This window comes from Cololabis saira, chromosome 8, assembly GCF_033807715.1.
Source record: "Cololabis saira isolate AMF1-May2022 chromosome 8, fColSai1.1, whole genome shotgun sequence".
Classification (NCBI taxonomy): Eukaryota; Metazoa; Chordata; class Actinopteri; order Beloniformes; family Belonidae; genus Cololabis; species Cololabis saira.
In genome coordinates this window covers 45689170-45699439 of record NC_084594.1, presented here as the reverse complement: position 1 = coordinate 45699439, position 10270 = coordinate 45689170, and the positions used below count along the sequence as shown (strand labels likewise).

The following is a 10270-nucleotide window of genomic DNA, read 5'->3' as shown; positions in this document are numbered from 1 at the left end:
TTCCACCTTAATCTAATATTTCATCAGCATCATTGTGATGGAACATCAACTTCCAACAGGTTTAATGAACCTCTGTCATGGTCTGAGGGGTCTGTATCGCCTTCACTGGCACTATGTAACTTTGAGGAGCATGGTAGGAACCCTTCCACACTAAAAAACTACACATTTTTACGGCTTTGACTGCTTTACGGCATACGTCACTTCCCCCTCCTTCCTGATTCGTAGTCCAGACCAAAGCTGGGCGGGGCGTGGAGCGCAGAGCTCTGCAGAAGCTGGTGTCATGACGAAGCAGCGGAAAAACACAAGAAAATACAAGTTTTATCGGAGGAGGCAAAAAAAGAAAGCGGGAGAGTAACAAGCTAAATGCCCGGACAAGAATAAACATTGTCCCGGCGTTCACTCGCTGGCGTGAGCTGAAAGACGAGGAGGGATGTCCGACAAGAGAGACAGAATTGTTATGATACAAATGTAAATGTATAGTTCTATGTTCAATAAGAATCACAACTATAATGTTTTCACATACATTATACATTTTACACAATACATATTCGTCTTGGGTTCTAGTATTTTTCCTGAGAACTGTAAAATTGTGCAGGGCTGATCTGCAAAATATAAGGAATGGGCCTTCAGTTATTCACAGGTTATAAAGTATTTTTTTATTTTGTCAGTAAGTATGTTGGACTACTAATTTATGACGAAGTCCCTCTAAAAAACATGACAGGAAAAAGGTGCAGTAGAACAAAACCAGAGCCTGTCTTTGTCTTAGCCTACCGGTACTTGTAATCGTTACTTTCCGTTATTCTGTAACCATGGTAACCCGTTGCTGTGTTGTGGCTGCAGCAGCTCCACACATAACAGACGTGGGGAAAAGATCGCTAATGGTTTAACTTTTCATCACTTTCCTGCTCGGAGGCAGAACCACGGAGGCCAAGTATCTGATATAACAGAGTAAAAGAGTCGTCGGCTCGGTTGGATCGTGGCTGTAACGACCAAACATAACCTTCCACAGTAAACAAACTAACACTCACACAGACCGGGGTCGGATCAAAACACAGATTTTATTCCCCACTTCTCCAGCTAAACGCAGTTGCTGGCCAGCTCTCTGTGGTGCAATTAACCCCAATCTTCAGATAAAACTAGTATGTTGAGGAAAAAATATCAACTCTATTTGTAGCTGCAGAGGAAAAAAATAATCTCACGAGGAAAACAAAAATATTGCTCACGCCTCGGAGCCTCTTCAACATAATATAGCAGTCAAAAAAAAAGAAAAGAGAAGTAAGAGTGATACAAAACATGTACTGTATGTTGTACTATTATACTAATTTATTGAAACACATGGCGAGTCAAACATTTACCAAAGCAGCTGCCAGACACTCCTAAACAAGGTAGCCGGAGATGGTGATTCTGCAGAACTGCTGCAGTAAATCCTTCTAAAGAGTGGCGCTCCGACGAGGAGCTCCATTCTTTAGTAGGGATTTAGTATGGATCCAGACCGTTAATAATCATTATTTTCTCCATATACTGCTCCCTGGCTTCCTTGTTTAAGGTATCCCGGTAAATTCCAGTTCCTTTCCAGCAGTTTAACATCTTTTTTTTGCGTTCAGTCTGTTCACTTGGTGAAACAGAAAAGTAGTTTTGAAAGTCCGTCCCATCTTCATTCACTATCAAAACAAATGCACGCGACGGGACAGGATCTTTCCGGCAGTACACGGAAAGATCCTGCTCATGGGAAATGTAGTGTTCTTTCTGGTAAAGCACTACCGCTTTTGTCCAAAGGAGCCGCCAAACTCAACAAAAGCTGAAAGTTACATTGCTGCTTTAAGCTCCACCTCTGACAGCACCTGGCTGCAACTTTTAAAGGCTGAGTTATGGTTCTGCGCCAAAACGACGCCGTGCCTACGGCGTAGGGTACGCATCGACGCAGAACACACGCCGTCACTGACGCCGTCACTGACGCCGTCACTGACGCCGTCACTGACGCCGTCACTGACGTGCAACTCCCTAAAATTGTAACTACGCGTCGAGGCGACGCAGACCACACACAGACGAGAGGGCTGTGATTGGTTCGCTTGGTAGCGACGCATTTCCTGTTTCCGGTTTGAAGCAGTCGTGAACTTTCAGCGCTCTTTTCTTCGCGTATGTGTTTTTTTTTTTTGTTTAGTTTTTTTGCACAATAGTTGTCCTTATCTCTTTCATTCACTGTGACCGGAAAAGTCGGATAAACCATTCAGGAAAAGATCGCGACGTAGCGGTCACGGGGCGTACTGCACCGCGGAGAAATGGAGTGACGGAGAATTCCGAAGGGTTCACGACGGCGTCACGGTGACGGCGTAGGCACGCCGTCAATTTAACACAGAACCATAATTCAGCCTTAAATTCTGTGGAAGCAGTAATGGGGTGCTCAGGATTGCCCAGGATTTCTTTTCTTTCTAGCCTGAATTTTGGCAAAGTTTGGGGGTCCTTGACTGTCCTGACTGTGGCTGGACTCTTATTCTGGAGTAGCCTCTGGTTTCTTGTGTCTTGGATTCAGGTGTTGAGCATTTAAATGCAGTTAATGATAAACCACACGTTCCAAAGGTCGCCTGTTCACAGGGAAAGCAGCGACAGGTGAGACGGGTCACATGACTGTCTGTCTCACAGCGTGACACCTGATAGGCTGGAGCCGGCAGCAGTGAGGTCACCTGATAGGCTAGGAGCATGTAACCGTAGGAGGAGAGAAGAAAGAGAAGAAATGAAGAGCAGAAAGAGTTGAGGGGAAACTAAACAAATACAAAGAGGAACAGAGGAGCTGAGGAGGAGTGGGGGAAAGCGATGGAGGCCAACGTGATCCGTCTGAGCCACTGCCAGAAGGAAATCTTCTGCTTCTCCGTCCCGGAGACGTGTCCCAGCTGTGGCGAGGAGTTGAAGGGGAGCAGACTGCAGGAGGCGCCGGTCAGCCTGCCCTCTCCCCTCACCAACGGACACAAGACCTCCTGCTGCCTGCTGGTCGCTCCCGCTCACGACAACCAGGCCCGGTAGGTGCAGCCGCACCGAGCTTAGTTAGTTAGTTAGTTAGTATTTATACAAACATAAAAATCAACAAACAAGATAACACAGCTTTTTCCCTGGTCAACATTGTGATTATTTTGACCGAAAAGGTCTGGGCTTGAAGCATAAAGCTTATCTTGCCCACCTTTTAACATAATAGAATATACAAAAAGAACAAATGAAGTATCATGAGGATACACAAAATAATAATAGTAATAATAATAATAAATAATAATAATAATAATAATAATAATAATAGCTCTGAAAATAGAAAGTGAAAAGATGCTAAGGAAACCGACAAAACCAATTTAGGTTGTCATTTCATCTCATGCATGTGTACATTCTTCTTTGTTTGCTTATTGTGTTTCTATACAGGACTGTCTCAGAAAATTTGAATATTGTGATTTTCTGTAATGCAATTAAAAAAACAAAAATGTCATACATTCTGGATTCATTACAAATCAACTGAAATATTGCAAGCCTTTTATTATTTTAATAGTGCTGATCATGGCTTACAGCTTAAGAAACCTCAAATATCCTATCTAAAAAAATTAGAATATTCTGGGAATCTTAATCTTAAACTGTTTATCATTTATATCAATGACATGTGTAAAATATCACAAATATTCTTCTTCTTCCTACTCCTTTTTGCACATGTAAATTAGATATATAAGTAAAGTATAAAGTAAAAATATTAGGTAAAGGATGAAATTCTTTGGTTTTTTTTTTGTTTGTTTTGTTTTCTTATCTTCTCTTAATTGTTGTCTTTTACATGTACAAAATAAAAATCAAATCAAATCAAATCCAGTTGCCCATTTTTTGATTAACCTGGGTTTGTCCAGGTCTTTTATACAGTCTATGATTCTAACATTTTACAGTTTTGTGGTGTATTTTTGTGTAAAATCAGATGAAAAAAGATATAAGGCTATCTTTATTGCCCCCAAAACACTGATAAAGTAGCAAACTACCTTAAGTTTCTGTGCTTCTTCCGCAGGGACTTCGATGGGACAGCGGATCTGCACACTGGCATCTCCAGCACCAAAGGTACTGGACCTTCAGCAGAGGCTGTTGGAGGATCAGGGAGGAAGAGACGGACAGACGGACAGACGGACCCGGTCTGCTCTTACTGTCACCCCTCCGCCTCCGTGGGACAGTGGCTATGAGCAGTACTCGAGTTGTAAATAAAAATCAGAGGGGATGGTGGATTTGATCATGGGGACAGATAATTTGTGCTGATTACAAATAATATAATATATTACAAATAATAGCAGTGACCAAAACACCTGCAGAAATACTGCAGGAATGACATAGCAGCAGTTAAATGCAGCCTTCTGTAAGCTTTAAATATCCACTGGACTTACATCAAATACATCAAAACACAACAATAAAAAACACTTTTCTGAACTTATTAATATGACTCTGTCCTTCACAGGATAAGTAAAATGGATCACTGCAAAAACTCAAAATCTTAACAAGAATATTTGTCTTATTTCTAGTTCAAATGTCTAATTTTAGTAAAGAAATCTTATTACACTTAAAACAAGACTCATCACTGGAAAAAACAACAATTTTCACCTGTTTCAAGTAGATTTTCACTTAAAATAAGTAGAAAAATCTGCTAGTGGAACAAGATTTTTTTGCTTGTAATGAGAAGATAAATCTTGTTCCACTGGCAGATTTTTCCTACTTATTTCAAGTGAAAATTTACTTGAAACAGGTGAAAATTGTCAAATAAGTTATTTTTCTGGTGATGACTCTAAATGTTGAAATAGCAGTAAAACCACATTCATTGATGAAATGACATAAGGGATGGAAAGGAGGGATGGCAGTTTTACAGGGGGGATGATTTGGACCGTTTTTATTTCAGGGGGGATGCCATCCCCCCTCATCCCCCCTCATCCCCCCTCAGCTCCAGTACTGAGTATGAGGTTGTGTGTGTCTGTCTGCAGGAGTTGTGTACAACTACACTCGTGAGGGCGTCCAGAGGGAGCAGAGCGGGTGGGAACGCTGCGTCAGCATCCCTCTGGTCCGACCCGACATGTTCCACCTGCTGGCCCAGTGGGACCAGTACCTGGAGCGCTTCTCAGGTGGGCCTGTATGGGACCCCGCCTGGCAGAGGTACTGTAGCTCCAACCCCCCCACCCTCTGCCTGCTCCATCCCCACCCACCCACCGTCCGTCTGTCTGTCTGTCTGTCTGTCTGCCGCAGGTTCCACGAGGACGACCACAACTGCTTCAGCTTCTGTCTGCACTTCGTCAACAGCGTCCTGGCGGCGGAGGGCCTGGCCACTCTGAGCAGGGACGACTTCACCCGCTGCTTCATCCTGCCCAGGATGAGGAGGGTGTCCAAGTACACCACGCTGTACCAGCACATCCAGAGACAACAGTTCTACGTGGTGGACAAGCAGCTAGACGCAGCAGCCTCCTCTTAAGCCGGGCAGACACTGTGCGATTATCGGCTCGTTTCGAGCCGATTTTCCAATCGTGCGACTATTTTTTGGATCGGGCTGGATTTCGACCCAATCGTTGGTCGTGCCTCGTGCAGTAAACGTGGGGTAACGACGAGAGATTAACACCTCACGACGAGAGATTAACACCTCACGACGAGCTCCCGATCACGAATCGTGTGCTCGCAAGAAAATCAACCGTGTTTGGAATCCTGGTCGTGCTACGACCCGATTCGCCTCATCCTTTCACAGAGAGCATGCGCAATCTCTGATGTCACGTCAAAAACTATTATTTGTAGTTTAAAGGTATTGTGACATGAAAAACACATTTTTCTTGATTTTTTGTGTTTTGTTGGGTGTCTTGACATCAATTACACCCAAAAAACAACGAACTTTTAAAATTCAGTGTATTGTGTGCTTTCTGGGATTTTCCGCATAACTATGCAAAAACGGCGCATCTGGTTTGGTGGCGGGCCGTTACGTATAGACCCGCTAAATCACCGCCCCCTCCACCCAGCTACCTGCCTCCTCTCCTCTCCAGCGCACAGTAAAGGCTGATTTATGGTTCCGCGTTACACCGACGCAGAGCCTACGGCGTAGGGTTACGCGGCGACGCGCACCGTACGCTGAACCCTACGCCGTAGGCTCTGCGTCGATTTAACGCGGAACCATAAATCAGGCTTAACAAGGAGCTGTTTAGAGCCTCTTTTGTTCTCATCACCGGAGGACAACTGCTAAAAAGACCCGCGGCCACTGACTGGACTTAAGACAAGGGGACACTGCTGCTTGCATGCCTTTATTTTTATGATTGTTTGCTGTGTTTCGCCCTGCTGCTTTTCCGTGCATGCTTCGCCTGTCGCTCCCGGCTTAACTCTCCGACGCCGCTGTGAGCGTATGGGTGGGTTGGAGGAGGTTTGGAGGAGGAGCGGGGCAATGATTGACAGGAAAGGGGGAAAAGGAAGCGTTTTTCACGGCGCAAAAAAACAAAATGATGTCACAATACCTTTAAAGTGTTGCAAATTCCCATTACAAAAAAAAGACAGCATTTCCCACGTCTGCCCAGCCAATTCCTTGTCCAATCACGACGTTGTCTAATCTTTTTTCATTTATCGCCACACAGAATGGCACAAATTGCTAAAGGCTGATTTATGGTTCCGTGTTACACCAACGCACCGTACATTGCGCGTACCCTACGGCGTAGGATCTGCGTTGGTGTAACGCGGAACCATAAATCAGCTTTCAGTGTGTGCTCTGTCTGCTGTTCTGAACACTTCTGTTGTGCTCATTTTGCTGGGACGCCGGGTCCCTCCGCCGAGATACAACTTTTGCGGTATGCGTTCATTGTTGTATCTAAAAATGATGCGCAGTGCCCCCATAATCATAATAACGGTACAGATATTTTGTGATTTTTTAAATATATATAAAAAAAATAAAATTATAAAAAAAATAAAGGATCCCCGTAACCTTTGATCGGGTGGGCAGGTCGCACGTTTGGGTGGTGGGCACAGCCCACCCCTGCCCCAAAACCGGCCTCGAGTTCCAGTACACAGAGGTCCGACGGGAGGATTATGATCGTATAGTGAGAGCAGACGTGAGGATTATGATCGTATAGTGTGAGCAGACGTGAGGATTATGATCGTATAGTGTGAGCAGACGTGAGGATTATGATCGTATAGTGTGAGCAGACGGGAGGATTATGATCGTATAGTGTGAGCAGACGTGAGGATTATGATCGTATAGTGTGAGCAGACGGGAGGATTATGATCGTATAGTGAGAGCAGACGTGAGGATTATGATCGTATAGTGTGAGCAGACGGAGGATTATGATCGTATAGTGAGAGCAGACGTGAGGATTATGATCGTATAGTGTGAGCAGACGGGAGGATTATGATCGTATAGTGTGAGCAGACGTGAGGATTATGATCGTATAGTGTGAGCAGACGGGAGGATTATGATCGTATAGTGAGAGCAGACGTGAGGATTATGATCGTATAGTGTGAGCAGACGTGAGGATTATGATCGTATAGTGTGAGCAGACGGGAGGATTATGATCGTATAGTGTGAGCAGATGGAGGATTATGATCGTATAGTGTGAGCAGACGGGAGGATTATGATCGTATAGTGTGAGCAGACGGGTCACATCAGAGCATCGGGTCGTATAGTGTGAGACCATAAATCGTGGGCTGTGAACTTTTGAACTCAGCGATCTAGTCGTGCAGTTTGACATGGAGCTGTCTCAAACGATTTAAAATATCGCACAGTGTATGCCCAGCTTTAGACCGGCCGCCTCCTACCCTTTACCCAGGCACGCGTCCAGAAGGCAGCGTTTCCATGGTAACAGCTGATCTTTACGGCCAGAGCTGCCTCTGTCAGCCAGCTGTGGGCTGTGAAACTTAGGGTGCTTTCACACCTGTCCCGTTTGGAGCAGTTGTTCCGAAACAGGGAGCGTTTCCCCCTAAAAATCGGTTGGTTTGGTACATGTGAACACAGCAATCGCGCTCGGATGCGGGACAAAACAAGCGAGCCGAGATCTCCTAGGAGAGGTGGTCTCGGCTCGCTTCCATTCCAGACCTGGAGCGGTTAGTTTGCAGTGAGAACATAAAGCAACCGACACAACTCACTCATAACTGTGCTTACGATGCTCCATAGTTGATGTTTTTCCCGGGGTATGGAAGAGGAAACTCCTTCCGCGTTTAAACTCAGAGTTTGTTGAACCTGCTTCCTGGAATACCCCTCTGGCCTCCAGACTCCAGACTTATTATATACGCAACTTAAACTCAAGTGTGGTGTCCTTTTATGTTCTAGTTACAGAGTTGAGCTGAGTGTTCCAACTGTAGAACATAAGAAAACTCAAATATCCCATCTCAAAAAATTTGAATATTCTGGGAATCTTAATCTTAAACCGTAAACCATAATCAGCAATATTAAAATAATAAAAGGCTTGCAATATTTCAGTTGATTTGTAATGAATCCAGAATGTATGACATTTTTGCATTACAGAAAATTAAGAACTTTATCACAATATTCTAATTTTCTGAGACAGTCCTGTATGGTTATTGCACATTTTGTTATTGCACGTATATACTTTTGCATATATATTTTCTTTTCTAATGTGAACTGAAATGACGAATTGTACACTATTTGAACATGTCAAACACTGATTAAACTTTACTTTAAAACACTTTAACCATTGGAGTTCGGACCTCAGAACCTGTTCCAAGTGAAACTCACCACATGTCGACAAATGTCTACTGCACCCCTTTTTTTAAATAGAATTATTACATTTATTGCTTTATATAAATACACCTGAAATAGAAAAAAAAATTAGAAAAGAAATCAACACATTGAGACATTTAACATGGAACCAAGGGAGATTGTTAGTGGTGGTCGGTCAAGAAATACAAAATACATTGTTACTTCTGGGTTGATCTCATTGTTGGTGCTGGAGGCTTTAAAGCAGTGCCAAGAAAACTGACTTCAGGGAAAGTCCCAGTAATTAATGTCTGTTATGAACCAGTAATTCTTTCTGTCTTTCTTCCTTTTCGCTTTCTTTTTTTTTTTTTTTTTACATTACTGTTACTTTTTTGCCCTGCGATAGACTGGTGACCTGTCCAGGGTGAATGATGGATGGATGGATGAATGGATGGATGTTACTTTTTTGGAGTAAATTTCAGTAAGAAACTTTTCCTCCAAACCTACTAACAACTTCTTCTTCTTCTAAACATATATGGACTCTAAGGAGAAACTCAGCCATCGTTCTAACTGTCAGTTTTGTGTTACTTTTTTTTTAACTTTATTTAGCACAAAGAATGTACAGATCAGGGTGAAAAAGGTATAAAATTAGGAAATAATTACAGCAACAATGGTGATGATAACACAAGATTTACACAAGAAACAAAAACAAATAAAACAAACAAAAAGCACAAGGACAGCAAAGCAAGGTACAATAAAATCAAAAGAGCAAGGACTAAGTTATGGATGATACAGTTTCATGGCAACCCTATTCATATTATCAATCTTTTTCATGGATTTAAAGTAGTTTGTAAAAAAATGTAAAAAATATAGTAAAGGACGGAGTATTTCCACTCTACTTGCAAGTGTGAATATGATATTTACCCAAAATAAATCACCAGGTTGATGTTTGAATATTTAAGATCCAAGTTATCCATATAATAAATAATATCATTGTAAGTAAAAACAGGAATTTCATACATTTTTAAAGATAACTAATTATGGATGTCAGACAGACTTTGTAAAAGAGCAATTGAAAAAAACATGTTCATGGTCTTATCTCGGCCTCAGAAGAACAAAATCTGCAAGGATCAACTTCCAAATTAAACTTTCTGTGTAACAAATCAGGGCTGTGTCCGAAATTCCACACTTCCACCCTAATGAGGAACAAAAACAGTATGTGAGATTTTTTTAGTGCGTCCGAAACATTAGTACGTACTCAATAGTATGTACTATCCATACTGATTCTGGAGAAATGTATGGGTGCGTCCGAAATCCCGTACTGAAAAGTATATACTAAAAAGTATACTTAAATTCGGCACACTTTTGAGTAAATATCAGTAGTGTGCATTAATTTGGACGTACTATCAAAGATACTTTATTGAACGTCTCTGGTACTATTAAGAGCGCACACGTCACTTCCTGCCGTTGTAAGTGACGTGTCACAGCAGCAGTACCGCTCCGCTATTTCCCGTTTATCCTGGCCGAAACAAGATGACATTATATAATATTATTATATACGAATATTATAATATTAATGTTATGTAATAATATTATAATACTTAA

General features: G+C 42.4%; 1 protein-coding gene across 2 annotated transcripts; it reads left to right on the top strand.

The window, feature by feature from the left end:
• The first annotated feature begins 2732 nt into the window (after positions 1-2732).
• Positions 2733-6607, top strand: LOC133449035 (MKRN2 opposite strand protein-like). Of its 2 annotated transcripts, XR_009782995.1 has the most exons (5): positions 2733-3014; positions 4022-4071; positions 4977-5145; positions 5236-5779; positions 6485-6607. XR_009782995.1 is itself a non-coding variant. In XM_061728123.1 (4 exons), exons 1-4 carry the CDS (start codon positions 2812-2814, stop codon positions 5456-5458), a joined length of 645 nt encoding a protein of 214 aa, XP_061584107.1. In that variant the 5' UTR covers positions 2733-2811; the 3' UTR covers positions 5459-5785. The 2 variants fall into 2 exon arrangements, 1 of the variants encoding a protein (XP_061584107.1); XM_061728123.1 differs by lacking the exon at positions 6485-6607 and having other exon boundaries at positions 5236-5785.
• Positions 6608-10270: the final 3663 nt, after the last annotated feature.

Excerpts from the sequence above, each read along its gene's own strand:
- LOC133449035 (XM_061728123.1), top strand. The coding sequence starts at position 2,812 with ATGGAGGCCAACGTGATCCGTCTGAGCCACTGCCAGAAGGAAATCTTC. Across the intron at positions 4,072-4,976 it reads TGGCATCTCCAGCACCAAAG|GAGTTGTGTACAACTACACT; the intron begins GTACTGGACCTT and ends GTCTGTCTGCAG. Across the intron at positions 5,146-5,235 it reads TGGGACCCCGCCTGGCAGAG|GTTCCACGAGGACGACCACA; the intron begins GTACTGTAGCTC and ends TGTCTGCCGCAG.